The sequence below is a fragment of the Natrix helvetica genome (genome assembly GCF_964273705.1).
Source record: "Natrix helvetica genome assembly, chromosome: 7".
Classification (NCBI taxonomy): Eukaryota; Metazoa; Chordata; class Lepidosauria; order Squamata; family Natricidae; genus Natrix; species Natrix helvetica.
Genome location: NC_138558.1, coordinates 32,333,318 through 32,356,878, shown reverse-complemented (window position 1 = coordinate 32,356,878; position 23,561 = coordinate 32,333,318). Strand labels below are relative to the sequence as shown.

Below are 23,561 nucleotides of genomic sequence, written 5' to 3'. Positions count from 1 at the left end.
ACTTCTGAATAATCTTCCTCACTGTAGAACGATGGACTTTAAGTTGTTTGGAAATGGCCTTATAACCCTTCCCAGATTGATGGGCTGCAACAATTGCTTCTCTAAGATCATAGCTTGTCTTTACTCCTTGGCATTGTGTTAATGCACACCCGGAGTCCTGATTTCTTGCTTTTGACACACCTGTGCCTCTTCCCCCTCTTTTTCAAGAAATTTCATTAACCTATGAAGCTGGCTATTGCAACTCTTAATTCATTTTGAAACCGTAAGACAGCATAACACGAGTGTAAAGACAATTCCAGTCACCCAATTACCACTATTAATGGTTTAAATTAAATTATCATACAAGTTATTTCCATTGCGTTATCAACCAGATGTTGCTCCTATTTTTAGTAGAATAACTGAGATAATTCACTTAATTCTTTGGTATATTTCCAATTCTGTGCTATTTCTGAAACTAAGTTTGGAGAACGGAAGTAGAAAACAGTGTAGCAGTGTTGATCTGGATGAACACCAGAGGCACATCAAGGCTTGGAAAAAAGAGACACCAATTTTAAATTTCATTATCTGTATTTCAGTAAAACCTACTTGAATACACTTTGAAACAAGAGTACAACAAAATAGAATATACTTTAAATGTTGAATATACAAACTATTATAGTTCATTCTGAACACTGGTACTTTCCTCTAACTTCAACTAAAAAATATACAGGTTTTTAATCTACCTGACAAGAGTTCATGCCAAGCGTGACCTTTCAAGTGAGAGTAAAAGCTGAAATTGAAATGTATGCACAGATGTCCAGGCGAAGTGGGTGAACCAAGCAGCAAGAGGCTGAACCACCTCTGGCCGCTTTGACCCCAATTAAGAAACCAACAGACTCGACTACCATACAAAATATGTTACATGTAATTCTATAACAATACTGTGCTAGGTATAAGATTTATTTTTAAAAAATTGTTTTAATAAAAAATGCTTTACACAAAGAAGCCTTTAGCTTATTTCAACAAAGGTAACTGAAAATCAGTCTAAGGCTTTTGTTTTAAAATCTGCTTAAGCTGCATGGGACAAAAAAATTCTCTAAGTCTTTAACTTCTTGTAAGAAGTTCTTTCCTTATTCACATTCAAGAATACCTAGTAGCAGAGTTTTCCACATAGCACCAGTTGAACACTGTGAGTACACAGTAGTAATTGCTGGTATGCATATTCAAATGCACCAAATGTGTTTTGTGTAACAATGAGCCTCTTCTAGATGCCCCCTCCGTCTGCATAAGCCAAGACCCTCACAGAACCAGTTTAGTGTTCCATGTCTTAGTGTAACTGGTAATGCATTGAGTCTCCTGAGTGCTCACCCACTATTCCCTTCGGCTCCAGGAATTTTCTTTCTTCATCAGCTTAACCCTGATATACAAGAGGCAATTGTGTCAGTGTGTAGATCTAGTTCAATTCCCACTGAAACATGGGACATTATTTTGCTTCCAGTAAATTTCTAATATATGCATAACTATTAACAATTTTTTTAAAAAATCAAGTTCTTTCAACTTCTTGTTTGTGTCCAATTCCCTGGCTTCCTATGTATGTCAGTTTGCTTTAATTCCACAATGGTCTATGTAATTAATGTTCACAGCCGCTTTTTTTTTCCTTTTCATTTTTCGCATGTTACTATTCCTTCTGTTTTCACTTGTACAGGTAGAGCAATAGCGGAGGGTGTACTAACGACGACGACATGAGTGACTGTTTTGGTTCCATCTGCTGGTTTCTCTTCTTGTACTAGTTGCAGGGTCTTGATCTCCCGCTCCTGCTTTAAAGCCACTGCTTCAGACTTGACCTCTGGACTTTTTATAACTGCGCTAATTACCCTGGGTGAAGTATGGCTACTTGCCTGCTGGGCGGGCATTGATAATCTCATCACTGGTGTCCCGTGGGCTAAAGATACTGGAGTAAGTGCTCTCACAGCCAGAGGTGTTCCAACTATGTTAATACTCCCTGTCCCTGGCAAACCAGTTTTTGTTTGCAACTGGCATTGTGCAAGTTGTGTAGCAGGGATGGTGATTATTTTTGTAGGCTGCATTGTGATTTTCTCTCCATTTTCAGCAGATGATGGCATCATTGTAGGGATTGTTTGAATAACTACCTTTGGGGTTGTTGCTGTTGTTGGACTTGTGCTGGTAATCAATGGTGACCCTGCATTTACTGACTGCACTGCAACAGTTGATATTTTCTGTCCCAGAGATGTCATTACAACAGGCACTTGCATAGCCACCCGAACAGTTCTGTTAAATAGATGAAGATAAACACTACATTAAGACCTAAATTTGTGATTTAACTAAAGACCTTTTAATCAAAAAGAAACAATTATTATATTTTATCAAGCTGAAGTAAAGGCAAAGGTTTCTTCCACTATCCTAATTCCAAACCGAATTCTTTGAAGTTTCAGAACTTACATTATCACCCCTTATTGCTACTAAAAGAAAATGGGATGTAAGTCTAATAAATAACAGAACAAAGCAAAACAAAACACTGTCATTTTAGATTAGCCCAGCAGTTGTTTATTTTAAGTTGACAAATCCTTAGTATTATAAAAAAAAAAGTAAAGGGAAGGAAAGAGAAAGAGAAAGAAAGAGTTAAACAAAACTCTTAACAAAAAGGCAAGAGATCTAAAAACACTTTTTTTCAAAACAACTTTTCCTGAGGCCCAGCATTGCACATAGCTCTTCAAAATTATATTGTGTTTCTCCAAAAAGAAGGCTGGGTCTTATTTTCTTTTGACCCTTGAAAAAACAGTTAGGCCTTCTTTTTGGAAGGTTCTAATTATTGACTCACCTCGCGGCGGTGGCACTGACAGCCTTGCCCAGCAGAAGCCCGCTGCTGGCCCACTTCTTCTGAGACCACTTGCCACCACTCGCACGCATCGCCCCGGCCTCCATTCTGTATCTAGATACCTTCGGGCAGGCATATAAACACAAAACAGAGACCAGGTGATGTGTGCGAGTGGCAGCAAGTGATCTCAGAAGAAGCGGCCACAGAAGAAGGAGAGGCAGTTGTCAGGATGTGCGAGGACTGGTAAGTAGGGCAACTCCACCTCCTCCCCACCCTAGCTTATTTTTCACCCCGGGGTAGGCGGGGTCTTAATTAGAGCTAATTTTGTGGGTGGGGCTTAATTTGATCGCATGCGCTCAAAAACGTGATAGGGCTTCTTTTCAAGGTGGATCGTCTTTTTGGAGAAACACAGTAGGTATGGGCCCAGAATCCTCCAAAAATTGGTTCAGGTAGTCCATGTAAAAATTGTTCAAAGTTACAATAGCCTTGGAAAAAATGCTTCATGGATTGTAAATCACTTCCAACTGTCACAAAAAAATTTGAGGCTCTTATGCCACGCAATCATAAGATTGTGAACTGAGCACTTGACAACCCATTTCCACTCAATGGCCGGTTACCAAATGCCCAACAACCATCTGATCACCATTGACAATCTTTTGTACTGACTTTCCTAGAAAGTCAACGCTTTCGATTTCAGCAGGGAGAAAATTTTCGGCCCATGAATAAAGAGACACTCATGTGTAGTCTGCGCTGAGCCTCGTAGGGCTCCACTCAGAGCTCTGATGCACGATGTGCTCCTTACCTTATTGCTGCCTCTCCACTATCACACTGAAAATACTTCCTGCAGAACAGAGACAGAGGCTCACTTCAGGAAGGTGAATGGGTGTAAAAGTGTACATGCATGTAGGGAGAGAAAAGGCAGAAAGTGGGAGAAGAGTGTGTGTGTGCGAGAGAGAGGGGGGGAGAGAGAGAGAGAGAGAGAGAAGGAATGAGTTTGGGAGTGAGCAACAATAGCTGAATAAAGCGGGGAAGGGGGGGGGGAGGAAGACTAACTGGAGGGCAAAAAGAAAAAGGACAGGAAAAGGAAGGGGAAGGGAGTGTCACTCTGTCACTCTTCGGCTTCCTCCAGCTCTGCCGTCCCTTTCCTGCCATCCGGGCCAAAGGCATACATGGGCTTGGGGAAGCCTGGGGGGGGGGGGGGGAGAGGAGTTGGTATTTCCCAGCAGCGGCAGCTGGATTTTTGGAAAAAGCTATCGTCTCAACTGTTTCTCTGCTGGGAAATGAGGTTCCTTTCCAAACTCATTCCAGCAAATTCCTATCACGCCTCAGTAGCTTCAATGTGTGGAGGTTTAGCACAGAAGGGAAAGTTTTCAGCACCGGAGCAGAGAGACAGAAGTAAAGCAAGCAGGCTCAGCACAGGAAGTGTGCTGTGGTTGGCAGGGAAGATTTTCAGCCCTCAGCAGATAGAGACTCAAAAGTGGCCTGCATCAGGCCTCCCATGATTTCTGCCAACTCAAAGCATCCAACGCATCTTGCCTGAGACTCCACTTAACAGCCTGTGAGATTGCTTAACAACCACAACCAGGAATGCTGGAGTTGCAGTTGTTGGGTGGAGCAGTCACGCGATGTCTCACTTAATGATTGCTTTGCTCAACAACCACCAATTGTGGTTGCTAAGATGATGACTACTTGTTCTTATACAAGCGATATCACAAAAGCAAAACAATAAAAATATCCCTGGAAATAATTATGTAGCATATTTGGGTTTTTTTAAAAAAACACAGAAATGACTTAAAACTTAATTTTTGCCCCAATTTAGCATAACACATGGCCCTTAACCAGTATTTCTCAACCATAACTTTCGTTATGGACTTCCACAGGCTGGGGAATTCTGAGAGTTGAACTCCACATATTTTAAAGTTGCTGTGGTTGAGAAACACTGACCTAGACTATTCAGTATGTAAATCATATAGCACTCACCTGGGAGCAGTTGTTGCTGAAACGGTAGTTGTGGTGGGTGAACAAGATGACATTTCATGCCCAGGTGAGGAGATACTCACTCTGGCAACAGATTTCTCTGATCTTGTGCAGGTCAACTGAGAAGTGCTTTTTCCAGTACGAGCAGAACTCGCTGTTTTTAAGAGGTTTTCTGCAGACAGTGATACACGTTCCAATGATTTCTCATCATTGGACATGGATAAATCTTCACTGCCGCACTCACTTTTGTCATCAATAACAACAATATTTTTGGGCATTTCCTTGAATTGATATACTAGCCTTTGTCCTTCAACTTTTGCTAGAATTCCTCTTTGATAATAGTATCTGAAAGAAATACAAAAGTGTAGAAAAGTAACCTAAATAAACTATTTCCATTAGGCTTCTAACCTTTAAGTTACTTTGTTCATAAAAGTGGCATCTCAATTTTTTTCTACCTAAAGTTACATATCAGTACTTAAGTTTAGAAGGCAAATGAAGTAAATAATGTTTTCCTTAGGAATGAAAAAATTGGAATGTTTAAGAGCATTAAAAAGGTTGTAGAGAAAGCATGATACCCCATATTAGTTTAAAAAAAACATTTTCAATATTTTCATCTAATCTTTTTTCTTCATTTCTTTCTTTACCTCAAGGCTCTTCCCATTGTCTCATAGTTCATATCAGGCTTGTTCTTGTGTTTTCCCCACAACTTGGAAACTGCTTTTGAGTCCACGAGTTTAAAAATGCCTTTTTCTCGCTGAGTCCATTTGATATATCGAGGGCAAGTATTTTTATCTTGAAGTAAATCCAGAAGGAATTCCCACAAATAGGTTGTATTTCCTATTTGCAAAACATATATTTCAGCAAATCAAAGAACTAATTACCTCCAAACAAAATCAGCCAAATAACTCAGCCAACATATCGGAGTAACATTTCATTGCTATGTGACATAGTATTTTTATGAAAGCTAGGCATATATTAAATATATTTTCAAAATGGGCAGAAACCAATTTTTGGAAGGAGATAGTTAAAGGTTTTGTAGTTATTTAGTTGTTTAAAATTATATGGCAACAATACCGAGAGCTTTCTAGAGTAGGAATTTGCTATGTACTTTTAAGTATTTTTCCAATAATCTCAAAAAAGCATTTGTAGTTTCTTAAATGAACCTCCCATATTTTACTTTGGGAATGAAAGCATTATCAATTATTGTCATTTAAAATACTTTTATACATATATAATCAAATAAAGGTGCTGATAACAAAAAATGTTGAAATTTGATATTATTTAAAAGATCTCATCTCCTTGCCAAAATAACAAACTAGTTAGCATCAAATTTATTAAAAACTTTATCAGAAATATGTATCAAAAGAATATATTGTTTAAAAAGCTTATGTAGTTCCCAAGAACATCTAATACTAATAACTTCAAGACTAATAAGTTAAATTTTCTTCAAAGCAATGTATAATCTACTATTCTTATATCAGCAAAAAAAAAAGGGGGGGGGGGAAGAAAAGAAGCACTCCAACACATTTTTAGCAAGATTTCTAAGCAGCAAGCCAAAAATGAAGCTCATTTCAGATTTTTTTTTTTAAAGTTCTCATTCTGAATATTTTGGCTGTATTAAAAAGTAGCCAGATACATATGTCTTAATATTACTTTAATTTGAGGGCAGGGGCAGGGAGGTTACAGGTTTTTCTCTAAGTAACTAATGTATATTATAAAGGTCTAGATATATAATGCAATACATATAATGTAAAATGTAATATATAATATACAAAATGTAATACACAACAGCCACCATATACCTACATATGCCAACCCCTTAGTAATAAAAACACTATATAAAGAACCCTTAGCAAAATATCATTATTTGCAAATGCTAACCAGGGGAAATTAGAATAAACTTTGTGGCCAGTAATGTATCTTTCTTCCACCTAATAATGGAATATATCATCTCAACCATCAAAAAACACTAAAACAAATATTACAACCTTAAATAACCAGATTATTTAACTAATTAAATAACTAATTAGAGACAGATATGTGATGAGATGAAGTAAATACCAATGAGCAACTGAATAAGGTTAATACACAGGCACACAACCTGTAAACAGTGTGCAACAACAAAAAGCCAATCCGTAGATTCCCATAGGTACTCAAAATGATCTCACCAGTAATCTCTCTGCAACAATTAAGCGAAAGTGAGGTCTTATTACAGACAGACTGGTGAATCCAAGGACAGATGCCTATCGTTTTTGTGTCAAAATGAGGAACGTCTGCTTTATGTTGCATTTTTTTAAACTTCTCCTTCTGGTCTTACGGTCCTTGTATTTCTTGGGATCTCCCACCGAAACACTAAATAGATCCAGTCCTACTTAGCTTTAAACAAGATTGCCTGGATGCTGTGACTCTCCGGGAGATACAAGTAACAGCAGTACCCTCCACTCAACTGTCCTTGAAGGCCAATACAGGAACATTCCCTACCTGGAGAGATAATGCCCTTGTGACTCTGGAAACACAGAAACAACAAAGCATGTGCTTCTCTGTATTACAGTGCCTGTATTACAGAGACATTCATACTAGCTTTGTCTCACCATTATTGCATACATACATACCCAAGGTGCACATGACAATTTGAAACCTCCCTGCTGCTTTCAGATACTAACCCTACAGCACACAATGCTGTCAGGTTCTGTGCAGCAACATTGAAAATCTATCAGACCTGTGTCATAAAACAATCTTAATGAATACCTAGTTCATCAAATCAGAGTGCTCTATACTCCGCTAATATGCTCTGCCACGTATTAACCCTACACCCATCTAATGCTCCTACCTCTCCATTTAGATTTCTTTCAGAGTTTAATTTTGAAATATACAATTTTATATTTTTAGCTTTTTTGTAATAATAATTATGTAGACCAATATATTTTCTATGCTTTTTAGCTGATTATACTCCACCCTTCATAGGTTGGTCTTTGACTGTAACCAAGATGTGACAGAACTAATAGCAACAAGGAAATGATTTTATCAACTATATGAAAATCAGGAAACAAGGGGGAAAGAGCTTTAACACCCTTAATATGCAATATGAAATGGAAAGGCTATGTTTAGAATGATATTGCATATTAAGGGTGTTAAAGCTCTTTCCCCTTGCTTCCTGATTTTCATACAGTACAATAGCAGAGTTAGAAGGGGCCTCGGAGGTCTTCTAGTCCAACCCCCTGCCTAGGCAAGAAACCCTATACCGTTCCAGACAAATGGCTATCCAACATCTTCTTAAAGACTTCCAGTGTTGGGGCATTCACAACTTCTGGAGGCAAGCTGTGTGGAACGGTATAGGGCTTCCTCCCTGGGTAGGGGGTTGGACTAGAAGACCTCCAAGGTCCCTTCCAACTCTGCTATTGTATTGTATGAAAATCAGGAAACAAGGGGGAAAGAGCTTTAACACCCTTAATATGCAATATCATTCTAAACTTAGCCTTTCCATTTCAGAGATGAAACAACCTAATTCTCCTGGAATGAAAAGGAACCGACAGGAAACTGTGGAGAACTAGTGGGATGTGGTGGTTAAAATTTTAGTCTCTGGTTCAAATCCATCCTCAACCATCGAGGGTCCCTAGGTGACTTCGAGCAAGTCATTTTCTCTCAGCATAATCTAAAAGTCAGACATTAATCAGCAGTAATAAATATTCTGCTAATATGCTAAATGCTACTGTAAATCTTCAGCAGAAGTATACATTTCAGCTCCAATTGACCTTTATTGTTAAGCATTAGTGCTATGGGGAATATGTTTTGCTAAATATTTCACAATATTTAAAATAAAATGTAATTAGCATATTACCTTTGCCCTCTCTTGGCTTCTTTTTTATACCCAAGTCTGGAGATGAACTGGAAATGGTTGATGGCACTTGAGATTTTGGCTTACGGCCAGCTGCAGTGAAACAATCATAAAAAATAGTATTTCTCACCTTCAGTTCTTTCAGAGTTGTTTAACAAACCTAAATCATTTAGGCTTATCTTATGCAGCTTTAGAAATACTGATGCAGAAGGTTAATATTTACTACTTGCAATTTAGAACACTACTAGGAAAACAATACAGTGCAAGTGCAGCCATAATTATAATCACATCTGGTGCATTCAATCAAGGATTATTAAGCCTCACCTTGAAAGTATTTATTTTAAGTAAGTGTTTACAATTGTTTACTGTCAACTCAATCTTTAACCTGTTCCAACCAAATACTAACCAGTGCAACAACTACTAATGTAAAAATATCAATCTGAATAGCCTTTCTAGGCAAATGATCATATAGAAATATGCTGTGGCTCATTAAATTGTTCTGCTACTTCTAGTTATCATACAAACGTTACACAAAGTACCTTTCTTTTTTTTCATGGGCTCGTGGATTTCTGGAGAAGTTCGTGAAGGAGATGCATCCATTGGTTCAGATTCTTCAGTGGATACTTCCACAACAGTTTCTGTAATTACGTCTGGTCTCATTGCAGCATGGATGAACTCTGGTGTTGACATACAAGGCGGAACAAAAACTTCCACTACAGAAAGCAAATAAATAAATAAATAAGGTAAATGCTTTTTTTAAAAAAAAAAATCCAGATTTTTCAAGTTACAAATAAACTAAATATTTTCCAAATTTTGGAAGCATTCCCAAAAAGTGCCAAATTTTTTTTAAAAAGTGTTCTCATCATTCAGTTGCTAGAATACCCATGAATAATGTGCTGCTGCCTTTATTATGACACAACATTGGCCTGATCTGCATTTTTTTAAAATTGAAGAGTAGCTGTTTTCAGTATTGAAAGTTTGTACACTAAATTACAGTCTGGAAATAATTGTTCTGTGTGACATTCATTCATTCATTCGTAAATTTAGAAAACTAAGATATTCTACTGAAATGAACCAAAATTGTTTGTTACATATTCATTTCAGCTAATCCCTGGATGTTATAATCTAGTTTGTTCCTCATTAGCATATCACTTCCTCCCATTTTATAAACTGTGTAACTATCACTAGATACAAACCACAAATTGCACATAAAGGTAATAATTAAATCTGCAATGAATGTGAATAAATTTAACCTGATGATACAAACCGAAAGAAAATTGTAACCAAGTACATTGTTTTCTGCTGGCTTCAGTTTAGAAAACCTGAGATAGGTTTATTAATTGATGTTAATTAATTGATGTACAATCTAAAATGATACTTATTAGATGGAACTTTCTGGAAACAGAAAATGTGCTGTATATGTTCCAAATAACTGTAATTTATACAGTAATTATGAATTACACTAACATTCTTTTCATACAGTAATGCAATATTGCACCAGGTAACATTACATACCTCATGTAGTATATAATTTGTAGACCAGGAACAAATTTTAGGAACAAAATTACTCATGCCATTCAAGCAGAAAGGTATAATTTAATACTAACTGATTAATATTCTTCCCCTCTCATCCAAATTAAGATAGCTTGAAGGTCTGAAAATGTTTATACTGAATATTATCCAGGGTTAAGACATTTAACTGGGGTAATCGATTCACATACTTGGACTTCTAGCATCTCTTAAGCAGGTTGGAGATTCCATATGAAGTAAGGCTTCTGCTGCTTCAATTGTCTTATCTGAACAGTGCACATTGCTGCCATGAACAGATGCTTCCACTGTAAAAAAATAAACATTTGTTTGACAAATATTGTGAGCCAGAAGTTTCATATGCCATATTATTTTATTTATACACATGGTTTTAGACAAAAAAAAGATAGATATTCTCATTTTTTGATGTGAGAATGTACTACTTTCTTTTACAAACCTCAAAATCTAAAATCCAGTGCTTAAGTTATCATACCAAACCAAGCACATGATAGCTTAGGGAAGCAGAAACCTAGTTTACATAGTTCTAGAAAATTAAGATAAAAATGTACATCCTGCATAAAGTTCATCATTCAAGAACAGCCCACTTTATTCAGTCTCCTCCAGAATAAACGAACAAGCAAAAAAATTAGTTAGCATACTGTACAACTGTATAAAAAGGTTGAACCATTCCTGGTCAAATTGTACACTTTGAAGAATCCCTAAAAAGCAGAAGCTGACATAACGTATGCATGTTACAAACATATACCTTAACTGCGGTGTCCAGATTTTTGCAGTCAACTTTTATATCCAATGTTCAATCCACAAGAATATATATTTATAAAAATAGTCCACAAAGATGTGCCAGTAGTCTAACATGCGTTGTGGAGTACTAAATCATAAGCTTAGTGATGTCAAATTCAAAAAAAAATAAGACAGTTCAATTAATCCCTTAAGAGACATGCATATTTGAATTTAAAAGGTAATCTATAAGTAATTTTAGAATTCCAATTGTCTATTTACATCATTATGTTTAATCATTTCAAAAGAACCAACTTAAGAACATCCCTGATCCTTATCTTCTTTACTGTTCACACTCCTAAGCAAATGAATCAGACAAAGATTAAGCTCTTAAAAGCCTAATACCAAGCACATCAATTGTAATAATCTGATTAAAATTTAGATTATGACAAGTAACCCATTCCATATTAAAGTTTTTCTATATTAATTCACTAGTCAGTTTAATTTCTGTTTATAAAATGTGAGGACTAATCTAATTTCAAGGGCATAAAAAGCAAAGATGTTAGTTTAAATTATCTGCACAAATGTAGTGCAAATGTAATCAAAGCAGCATTTTTTTCTTTTATTGGGGGAGGAGTCTCCTTTCATCTTTTATTTTCCTCACATACACACTAGATTTATTCAACTCACACCATTCCTTAAAATCCAAATCCAAACTGGAATTTTGTTCATTTAATTGTAAAGTTGTACCCTGACTTTCATTCAGAAACTTGTAACATGGCAACTTCTGGGGAAATCAATGCAGCGCCAACAACTACAGTGAAAAGAGGAATCCATGAATCGATTGGAACTCCTCTCCAGATGGAGAAAACAGGGATCAGCCACCAGTTTGCTCCACACAAAATCTCCTTGCAAAGAGAACATAAAATAAATATTTCCAGCAGGTCTGAGAGTTCTGGGAGTTGGCTATTCTGCCTAAGGCAGGATTCAGCACCTTCGAAGGGGCACAACATATTCTCTCTTAACTACTTTAAGAAGCTGCTTATTATTTCCTTGTGAAGAACCTTCTGAAGGGCAAGTGAAGGGCACGTTTCATTAGAAAAGGAGACTCTCCTACCTTGGAAGAAAGAAGTTATATGTAAGTTTAGGGATTAAAAAGAAAAGAACGTTAACTTTTGGAAAACAGCAAAAGGGAGACCAGAATGTTGATTTTGAAAAGTTAAAGACATAGACTGGTTTGAAAGTATATGAGGTGTTCAAATTTTTCTAAATACATGAAGATTTTGAAATTAATTGACAGAAATTTAAGGAAAAGTTTTGTTGACTGGAAAATGAACAATTGTTAAGAGGTGACCTGAAAGTTGAATTTCAGGGAACCAGAAAGAACTAACCATTGCAATTAAAGAAGCAGCAGACCAGTAATACGATAGTGAAAATACTGTTTGACTAGAATAAATTAAGGTTGTTTGCGAACAATGAACTCAGAAATTACTTACAAGATTGTATGGTACTATAACCATACAATATATATAGAATAGGATATAGAAGAACAACGCATCTTACTGGATAAAACAGAAACTGATGCTGAATTGAATGTGGATTTTTTAAAATGCCAGATTACAAAGTTTAAAGATTTTAAAAAATTAAACAAAAGGAATTTAAAATGGATTTATTTGATCAGGGTTAATATATTGTGATTTCTGATATATATTAATGGGATTTCTTTTCAATAAGCACTGAATGACAAGATTTTAAAAATCTCTTTACAAAAAGGGAGATTATTATTTTTTGTTTCTTAGAGAAAAGTGATAAATTGGAATACAAAATGGAGTTACTAGATTAAGGTTAAAATGTAGTATGTTACAATTTCTGGTAGATCTTAGTAGATTTTTGCAATTTATAACTGAATGATCAGTTTTTATTACAGGTAATTCTCGACTTAATGACAAGTGAGCCCAAAATTATGTTGCTAAGTGAAACATTTGTTAAGTTAATTTTGTCCCATTTTATGACTTTTCTTCCTACAGTTGTTAAGTGAATCATTGCAGTTGTAGTACCATGGTTGTTAAATGAATCTAAATTCTCCATTGACTTTGCTTGTCAAACGTTTGCAAAAGCTGATCACATGATCCCAGGACACCGAACTGTCATAAATATGAACCAGTTTCCAAGCATCTGAATTTTGATCATGTGACCATGGGGATGCTACAATCGTGAAAAACGGTTGTGTCACTTTTTTCAGTGCTGGTGTAACTTTGAACAATCACTAAATGCACTGTCGTAAGTCAAGAACTACCTGTAAATTATTAATAAGGGATAAGATAGGGTAAGATATCGAAGAAATATTAGAGAAGGTGTTAAGTTATTGAAATTGTATATTCTTATCTGGAGAGAAGGGAACATTATCTTTTTAAAAAATCTTTGTTTCTTACATTTTCTTTTCTTTTTCATTTTGTATTTCTTTTTCTTTACTTTATATATTCACTTAGTTTGTATTAGTCTTATATCTTTGAACCCTTAAAATCATCTCAAGAAAAATTTGTAACATATACCTTCAATCATTATTTTAAAAATGATTTTTCACTAAACAAGAACTTTTTTCCACCAGATTAACATTTGTCTCAGTATATTTTTTATACTATATTTTGTTTGCTTACTTAAAAGGGGGAAATAGTTAATGGCTAATGTTTAAGGTCCAGTATCACTAAAAACACCTTACTTTATAAAATATTTGATATTGAACAACCAATACAGAAAAAACACATATAGAAAATTTTGGTCTTATATCAGTGGAAACTGTTAAAATCAGCAGCAAATAGTACCACCTGCTGCATATTATCTATACACAGGAAGGTGAACACAAACACATTCACATTCTCTTTCTCTCTCCACTTGCTCTTTCCATTTATGGAAATCTATTCAAAGCTAAATCCTTCCAGCTGAGCTGTCAGCATCTAAAGATATCTTTAGAATAAGCTGGATCACTTATCAACAGTGCTGGGGAAACTAATGAGGATTCAACTGGTGCTTCGGTGTTAGAACTGTTAAATATTCTGTTAACTTCAAAATTCCAAATGGAATATTAGACAAGAAAAAAAAATGTTACTCATTGCCTTTTCAGATCCAAATCATGTAAGAAAACTGCCTCAGAAAAAATCATGGAAGAATATTTCAATAAACAACCCCATTTTTCTAAAACAGCTTATGTGGTATCAGTCATTATCATTACCAAAGAGCAAGGTTTCAAAACTAACTCCCCAACTATAACAGCGGAGACGAAGGCAAATAACTTTTCTGAAGAAGGACAGGCCTGTATGCAGGCAAAGCTGCCATTCTTTTCAAATATTTATAATAAGATGGCTTTCAGCATGCACTGTGATTATTACCTCAGATAGTTTCAAGAGGTTTATCTCTATGTAGTAGCTAGAAATAATTCAATAATCATACAAACCACATGCATCTGTTAAAATTAACCTTTATAATTTTCAGTAGAGCTTTCTGTTAGCTAACTATAAATAATATTATTCATCAAATATAAAAGAGCTTATAGGGAAATGAACAGCCATCATCCTTATCTAAAAAGAGACTCAATCAATTCTAGAATTAGTTACTAGGAAAAAAGTGTAATATTTTCAAAGAAAAAGTTATCAATTTACTCTTCCAAAGCCTACCATTCTGCATTTGGAAAGTCTTTATTATTCTAGACTAGGGGTGTCAAACTCAAGGCCTGTGGACCTGATCCAGCCTGCAGGATGCTTAGATCTGGCCCATGGGCCCACCCTGGAAACAGTGAAGGACCGGCCTGCGGTGCCCCTGCCAGTGAAAAGGGAGTTAAGGGAGGCTGCAGGCAGCCTCCCTGAGCTCTGTTTTTGCTGGCAGAGGGCTGCAGGAGGCTTAACAAGCAGGAAAATGCAGATTTTCTTTTTATTCCTCAAAATGAGAGCTAAATGACTGCCATGAATTAATTACACATCTTCAAATCTTCCTTGTTCACTCACCAGAGAACCAGAATTAGGAAAGATGGAAAATGGTTTGAATCATTGATCTGTCAGGTTCATTTTAACCATGTTTATTAAATACAACCATAGTGATTGTATTTACAATGCATTCTAAGCCACAATAAAATAAACTGATTAGCATTTAACATAATCCATATTTGATTTATTTGGAAGCTTTTGATCTGGATGTAACGATAAACTATAATTAACTAAATCGTCCCACTTTTACAGTCCTGAACTTACAATGGTTACTAACAGAGACCACTCAAATTTATGAGGGACCATCTCAGAGGTACTTACAATCCAGTTCTGAAATTCCAAAAGCCATGATTCCCTATGTCAGGCTTTCGGCAACTGGCCGAAATTTATACCTATTGGCAGCATCCCAGAATCACATGCTTGCATTTTATAACATGTCTACTGAAAACTGATATTTACTCAAGAAGAGAGACTCTACTCTCAAGATGCCCACCCTCTGGAACTGATTAATCCATATTAAATTGTGTCCCCTGCCTCCAGTCTTACAAGGCGGATGAGCAGTTTCTAAATAAGATATATAAATTAATTAACCATTCTATGATCCCACAAAAAATTAAGGTGAACGTTTAGACTTATGGAAGACTCGCTACTTTCAATTTTAAGTAAATTATTATTTTTTTATTTGGAACCAGTGTGTGGGTGTGTTCTGTTCTAATGTGCACTTGAACAAAATAAGCAGACTAATTGTCTCTAAACAGGTATTTTCAACGTCCCTGTCAATTGATATTGTATTCTCACCAATAACAAGGGTATATTAATATTAAATGAAATATCAAATAACTGTAATGATATATATTAAATATGCAATAATGCAGCTTAGCATTATATATAAATTTAATTATTTAATTGAAACTTGTAGAGTCTTATTATCCCACTATTATCCCAATTTACCACAAGGGATCAAGGCTGAAAGATACCTGCTTTGGGCTACAAATTTAAGACACATGGTATCTGAAAAATAAACTACTAAAGGGTAGGCCAGCTTTTAGCTACTACTTTAGATTTTAATCTTAATATTGCTACTTCACCAGCAATATGTTAATTATAATAGCCTATTAATTGCAGTATAATTAGTAATGAGTATTGTAGCTGCAGTTTACAAACAATAAAAAGTTCAAAGAATGCATTTTCCAAAATAAATAATTAAACATCATTATCAATATAATTGTATAATGTATGAATTTTTCAGGTGATATTATTCTAGTTCCACAATAATTGAATTCAAAGATACAGGACATTTTTTTCAAAAAAACTTAAAAATCATATATTTAAATTGGTATCCATATGCATCCTATGAATTATACCATATTGTATGTTTTAATTACTGCATACTACCGTGAGGTCTCCCTGTATATTTGAATAAGGGGAACAAGAAAGCACAAATATAATCTGAATATATTTGACGTTTTTAAAACTTTTAAAACATGTTTTTAAAACTTTGATACTGTTATCTCCATTGCTATTGCTGATACAATTCAACACTCGCACAACTACACATGAATCCAAAAATAACCAATTTATCCCCTTCCCCCAATATTCCTCTTTGTTTCCATAATTCTTTTGTTTGAAACTAGAGGAACCAAATAAGAGTATGCTAGTTTACTCTTAAATTGGTTCCTCTAGTTTCAAACAAAAGAATTATGGAAACAGAGGAATATTGAGGATTAAAAGATCTAAACTTTGTCCTATTAACAATAGAATCATGGAATCTAAGCAAGTTGCTCTGAGCCTCCTTGAGCAATTTCTTAATGCTATCATTAAGAATGTTTGTTGAAACAAACACTCAATAAGAAAGCAAGAGTTTTGACCAAAATTGAAAATCTTATACAACCTAATACTGAACTTTTGTTAGCACAACTGAATATTAAATTTAAATTTAGTACATAATAGTATATATAGAGGGAACTGCTATGTTTTATCAGTGATATATCATTTGACTCTTGATCACTAAAATGAGGACTTTTTCCAAAAAATGGCAGAAATATAGATTTGATCCTTTCTCCATATATTATAAAGTTCAACAATATTGTAAATAATACACCACAGAATGGAACAAATTTTGAAGTTTTAATCCTGAATAATTTATATTAAATTTCATCAATAATACATATATTCGAAATATGTTGAATTGGCATTGGTATACAGCTTCAAGCATTTATGTGCTAATCAAATTGTAGGAATTTGCTTCAATGTCTAGACTCTAGATAAAATAAATCTGATGTAGAATTCAAATCTATCTGGACATCCTGTCTAGGCTACAATACATGAAATTTTACTACATCCAAAGTTAGGGCTTTAGAGTGTATATTTTGACATATAATCTATGTACAATTCACATTAAACATAATCCTTGTTTAGTGACCAAATTGTGACTGGTAACCTGGTCATTAAGCAAAGCAGTGAAACATGATTTTAATTTGATTTTTCTTTGTTTAACAGACCTAGGAAGGTTGTACATGTGAGGACTGATTATAAAGTTAACGCTGCCAAGACTGCAAATAGTTGCTAAATGTGGCAATCACTAAGTGAGGCATTCCTGTATTGTCTTAATGTATTTTTTCACTCACAATCCCTCATTTTTTCCTTCTTTTAATGACTCGATTATGTTATCCAGCTATCTTTCAAGTTTAATAGATATATTTGGTAGAAAATGGATATGAAATACCTTGCAGCAGTGGTCCCTACCTTTTTTCGCTCCATGGACAGTAGTGGCGGTGGCAGGGAGATGCTTTTGCATGTGCAAACTAATCCCGCACATGCACAAATAAAGCTTTGGGTGCTTGCCTACCACTTGAACGGATCAGTTTCCAATGATCAGTACCAGGCGGGCATGGACAAGTACCAGGGGGTTTCTAATACAGTAACCCTACCTTGTTGTATTATAAACTTTTAATTAAGGCAACATTTGTAACTTATGTGTGCCCTAAGTTTTTTTTCACAAGGCTCAGAAAAGAGGGATTTTACAGGGGAAAGAATACAAAAGGAACTATAGTTCCTGAAAACACAAACAGGAAAAAATATATAGAAATCCATACTTATGGTGAGGGAAACATGGACTGGGGGGCTCTCTGACACAAACACCTGTATTTTGCAAATTCTTTCCTCTGGAGGTTTAATCATTCCCTTATTTCATGAATTCTATAAAACTGTTAAAATAACACAATTCTACTGTGTTTTAAGGATTTCAAGGATTTCTATTAATTATATTGTTTTTCTGTTTTTATTCTTTATGTTTATTCTTTTGGACATGACTCCAGGTCTGTGAATTGGATAAGACTAAAAATGTTAAATAAATGTATCAATGCTGAAGTACTAGGATCAGGAGTAGGTACTAGGATTAATAGCTACAAATCCTACTAAGTACTAGGATTTGTACCGAAAAAGATAATAGAAATTCAAACTCCAGGCCTAAAATATATTAAATGTCAGAGTAGTACAAGACCCTCTTCCAAGCATCTTGACTGTATCTACCCCACCATGAGTTTTCTAAAGACCAGTGGCATGCAGTTATGTCTAATTCACTAGCTGCTTTGTTGGAACTGGATGTTTGCATTCAATGCTCCATTTGCAACATATAGGAAAAGCAATTATGAAAATTAGAAAAAAAAAACAAATTAATATAACATTACTTGCTTGTCATGGAAAAAGAAATTCATGTCAGTGCACATACCCATTTGAAATGGGAAATAACTCTTCTAAAATAATTATAACCACAGCTTTAAAATCTTAAGAATAATGAGCAAGAAAATATGAATTCAATTAAATTCATATTTTAATGTTTCTTGTTCATGATTAATAAATTAAAGATGTTAAAATGGAGCATTATATACACTGAAATAATTATAAGCATTCAAATAGCCTTTGAAATCAGTATTAAAATTCAGTTTTACAAAATTATTTTACCTGTTTCTGACATCATTATTTTGTAGCCAGTCTACACCTCTCCCAAACTATTCAGTTTTCCTGGGTTTTTTAATGTTTTATTTCACCCAGGCTCTCTTCCTTCTCCTTTTGTTATTACTCTTATTTTTTATTCCTTATTCCATCTATTTCTTATATCCATTCAATGAAAAACCAGTCTTTTTACTATCAAGTTGGTTTTGGATACATTTCTATCATTTTCTTTAATTGCACATGGAAAACATTTATATTATGGGCAACCACTTCTGCAAAGCTTCTCTTCTAAAATTTATATGCTGCCTTTTATCCAGGACTTGATAGGCAAGGCGGGACTCTCCCTTCAGTTATCCACTCAAAAGAATTCTTAACTGAGAAAGAATGAGGCCAGTCAACCAATGAATTTCCATGGCATAGGACAGACTTCAGCTTAGTTTGATGATACCTTAACTACTGTAGTACACTGGCTCTCCTTGCCCTCTAGTTCTTAACTGTATGTTTCAATATATACTTTCTCTCTAGTAATTCGAGTATTTATAAAGTTTTAATAATATTGCAATAAATCAGCCAATGAATTAAGTCATCCTTAGGAACTCAATCGAAGTAAAATAACAGGTATTTAATACCAATTTCTATTGCAGTAGGTGGTTTTGCTGTGCAGATTTTTTTTTAATGAGAGGATTGGCATTATATACCATTCCTATAAGCCATGCACTCTTATTTTGTTCTTGGCATCAGGCAGGAGGCAGTCATGTATAAGCCCCAGACAAAAAAAAACACCTAATTACAATATTCCTTTTGCACTGGTCTTTTAAAAGCAGTACAAACATTTTGGAGCTGGATTCATCAGAAATATTTTAGCCTGTAGAAGCTCACAAACAACTCAACCCCCCCCCCCAGGCAAGAAAAGAAAGCCTAATATCAACTTTAATTCATATGCATGGGGATACAATCGAAAAGCCTAACTTCAAAAAATTAAAAAGAGACAGAAAAGAATGGAATAACAGCCATTAAAGTTTATTCTCTGCTGAACGAAACCAACATATTTTTTAAAAACTGTTCAAGGATGGATCAACATAGGTTACCGAGCTACATCGTTTTAATCTGCACATAGAATAATTACGATGGCTAGAAAGCCGCTTCAATTCTCCGCCTCTATCCCGCTTCACTCACACCAGCCCCGCCCTCACTTCCGTATTTACAATCCTTCCTCTTCCCTCCAATTCCGTGCTTGCATTGTCAGCGCACAGGAGAGCCGCCACTCAACTCTTCCTCCTTGCCTATTGGCCTGAAGGAGAACAGCCCCGCCCAACTAAGACTTCAGCGTTCAGATTTCGAACATCCTTGACAGACGATTGGCCGACGAGCCCGTCTCTCCCTCCCCTCACCCAGCGTACACGGGCTCCTGAGGGAGCTCCGCGCTTCCGCTATTTTTTTGGGGGGGGGGAGAAGGGGGGGGAATGGATTCGGTCTCCTCAATAAAAGATAATGGCACCCCTCCCCCCAGAGAGCCGGACTCCCGGGACCGCTACCTGTTGCCCCCGACACCTCGTGGCCTCAGGCGGTTCCCACATCCTCGCCGTGAGAAACAAAAGTTTAGCAAGCGGGCAGGACCAGGGCGAGGAAGACTTCGAAGTCTCCGAAGCCCGCTGGCAGCGCCTCTTAATCATACACGGGAGGAGGAGGTGGAGAGAGGCTTCCGCCCAGGAGATGCTGCAAGGAAGGCGCCTTCCCATTCCTGAGCAGCCTGGAGCGGATGGCGGGTGCGAGATTGCAAGCGCTGCTCTTCCTGGTTCAGGCTCGAAAGCCAGCAGCAGAAGCAGCGGCAACCTATACGCTCTCCCTTGCTTTGCCCCGACAGCAGCGGCGGCGCCCAAACGCGCACGGACGCAAAGCCCCACATTGCGGGCGCAGCGCGGTCAGGTTGCTAACGCGGACAGCACGCCAAGGTGATCACTTCCTGGATTCGTCCTCCCTCCATTACTCCGGCGCTAGTGCCGCCCCCGAGAAGAGCCCGCGAGCAGCGTGCGCAACCTCCCTCTCGCCTGGTCCACCCTTCGCCGCTTCTTTCTTTTAGGCCGCCCTCCCCGCCGGAGAGCCCCGCCGGATCACGTCGCCGCTTACCGGCGCGGATGAGCAGATCGAGCTGATTCGTGGGCCCCTCATGCAGGGAAGTCGCCATGTTTATGCCGCTGGAGCGAGCGGCGGCGGCGGCTTCGCATTGACCCGCAGGGGCTTCCTGGCGCTCGGGGGCGCGCGCTCCGGCGCGCAGCCCCGCTTAGACGACGGGCGCGCGCTTCCGCCGCCACACCAGAGTCGCCGGGGGCCTCGCTCGGCCGGAGCCTCCTCTGCACGCTCGCTCCCGGCCAGCCACGCCGAAGCCAGCGCTCGGCTCGTTTCTCACCCTCCCGCGTGGAGCGGCAAGCAAAGGCCCGCGGAAAAGCGCTTCCTCTCAGGCAGGGCGCACGCGATCCTTCCGCCGCCAGCCTCGCAGACAGGAAGTGTCGGGCGGGCGCTCAGCTCGCGCCCTCCCCTCCGGAGCCAGAAGCGGGGAACGAGCGCGGCGGGTCAGGCAGGCGAAAGAGGAGACAGCCCGCCAGCCTTTCGGCCTCCTCCGCTCACCGCCGCGGGAAGGGATCCACCTGCTCCCGAGGCTGCCCGGCTGAGCTTCCCATTTTTAGGAGGTCCGGCGGAGCGCAACGCTTGGAGCGGCTCGCTTCTCCTTTACTTTTCGCATCTTCATGGATGGAGAAAGGAGGACGACGTGGCCATAGACGAAGAGCCAACTTTTCATTCTTTATTCGGCGTGGACGCAGCTTCTTTGGCACGGTTGCCTCCTGCTCCTTCCAGTCTCTTTGCAAGGCGGCACCTGGCTCGCATCGTCGGCAGTTGTTCAAGCTTGCACCCCACGTTGTCCCGAGTTCTGGAATCCTGAAACAGTCCGAGTTCTGTTAAAGCCTGCAGGCTGTGAATTCAGAGTTACCATGAAAGTGCCGTGCACTATTTTGTCTTATTGAGTCGCACGGTTCTGCAAGCTTACCACGACGCAGAAATCTTTTTTTCCCAAGAACTGATGTTTCTTAGACCCATGATGTGAGCAATGGTAGTGTACCCGTGAGGAGGAGGAAGAGTTACAATACAGTATTACAAACTGTCAAGTACAAGGAGCAATTTTCAAGGTGGTTGTGTTATTCCACTTATTTTTAAGCACCCTTCATCCACTAAGTGTTTAATCTCTCCATTGTTGACAACAGTTTCTGCCAAGCTTTTGTCCACATCAGCAGACAATCTGCATGTCATGCAAATCATTTGCATATTTTCTTACATGTCCTTTTACCTATGACACAAAATTGATGAGATGAAGTGAAATATTATGGAATTGCATTCAAGAATTACTGTGGAACCGTTTCTCAAATTCAGCCACTAGTACAGTACAGCCCATAACATGATATTGTAAACAGTATAGTATACACAGGTTGCAAACATATCGGTCACACGTTTTCCTACTGCTGACTCTTCCAATTTATGGTTTAACATGAATCCACCCCCCAAGTTATATTTGCTTTAATGCATTTTTCCTTAATATTACTGCCAGAAGCCTTACAAGAATTAACAAGACTCTTACATCAAATATTTTCCTTTATAGTATTTTACTACTTTTTTTACTGTTCAGTTATGTACATTAAAAGGCTACTGACTGAAAAAGAAGATAGCTGCTTCTACTCAGTTTGAATACTTTGGAGCCAGTGAGTCACCAAAAGGTGTCCACACGTGTATTTTTGCAGGTACCCCACTGATTACACTTAAAGTCACTTTTGAACATGCATGTTATTCCACACAACTGACTTAGAAAAAAAATTAGATGTTCAGAATAAGAATGCTTTTGAATTCCATGCAAATCTACTCCAATGGGACTTGCACTCTCAATTACACAAGTACTCAATTGCAGCTTTAATTTAGCTGTTTTTCAAAGCAATTTTATTTCAACAATTCCGGACTAAGTACAAATACTAAATGCTTAAATCAAAAGATTTATTTCCTGGAGTTGCCTTGGCTACTCTAACTTTGCATGTAACTTTTAAAACGCAATACTTAGGCCCATGAAAAGCAATGAACTTGAGTATTTTTCTCCATTGTATCCCCTTTTGTGCAAAAAGCAAGGATAGGTATCTGCAAAGAGGCAAAAGTAGCAAAAGACATCACATTTGTGTGATGCCACAATTTGCCTACTTCGTTAGATGTTTGACACAAATCTTAATTGTAGCGTTGGTGTGATGGCCTCACTTGTTGCAAGATACTGCTGAAAGGGGTAAACTAGGATTTGGGGAAGAGGGTTGGTCATTTCTTTTTCAGTAATATAAAATACTAAGCATGGTTTAACATTCTCATATGTTAAATTAACAACCAAACAATTCCAGAATTCACGTTGACTCATTTTACTGGCTAGTTTTATTTTAAACAAGCTTCCTATTAAGCAAGAACCAGCAAGTTCAACTCAGCCTTGACTTTTTTTTTTCTCTTACTGAAGTGCATAGGAAAAAAGAGAGGCATACTCAAGCTCAATGCTTTACAAAACCTTTTGTATGGGGTCTCTTTCAAATCAAGCATAGTGACTACATGGGCATACCCACATGGGTTTTTGTGGCAAAAATACAGAAGTGGTTTTTCACTGGTTTCTAATAAAATAGTTTTTTCACTTCCCAGTCTGTTACAGCCGTAATGTTCACCAAAGGTT

General features: G+C 37.3%; 1 protein-coding gene across 7 annotated transcripts in view; it reads right to left on the bottom strand.

Moving 5' to 3' along the window:
* Positions 1-528: 528 nt before the first annotated feature.
* ELF2 (E74 like ETS transcription factor 2) overlaps positions 529-23,561 on the bottom strand; it is a 42,341-nt gene continuing 19,308 nt past the window's right edge. For 2 of the 7 annotated variants that reach the window (XM_081959117.1, XM_081959118.1), the window contains exons 4-10: positions 10,349-10,462; positions 9,167-9,340; positions 8,631-8,720; positions 5,437-5,629; positions 4,796-5,137; positions 3,618-3,656; positions 530-2,268 (exon numbers count right to left, since the gene is read on the bottom strand). In XM_081959117.1, the coding sequence (XP_081815243.1) occupies positions 1,641-2,268; positions 3,618-3,656; positions 4,796-5,137; positions 5,437-5,629; positions 8,631-8,720; positions 9,167-9,340; positions 10,349-10,462 (1,580 nt within the window). In that variant the 3' untranslated portion in view covers positions 530-1,640. Of the gene's footprint in view, positions 2,269-3,617; positions 3,657-4,795; positions 5,138-5,436; positions 5,630-8,630; positions 8,721-9,166; positions 9,341-10,348; positions 10,463-19,911; positions 20,830-20,950; positions 22,661-23,561 lie in introns of those variants that run through there. The other 5 variants (XM_081959121.1, XM_081959120.1, XM_081959123.1 and 2 more) reach the window with 5 other exon arrangements.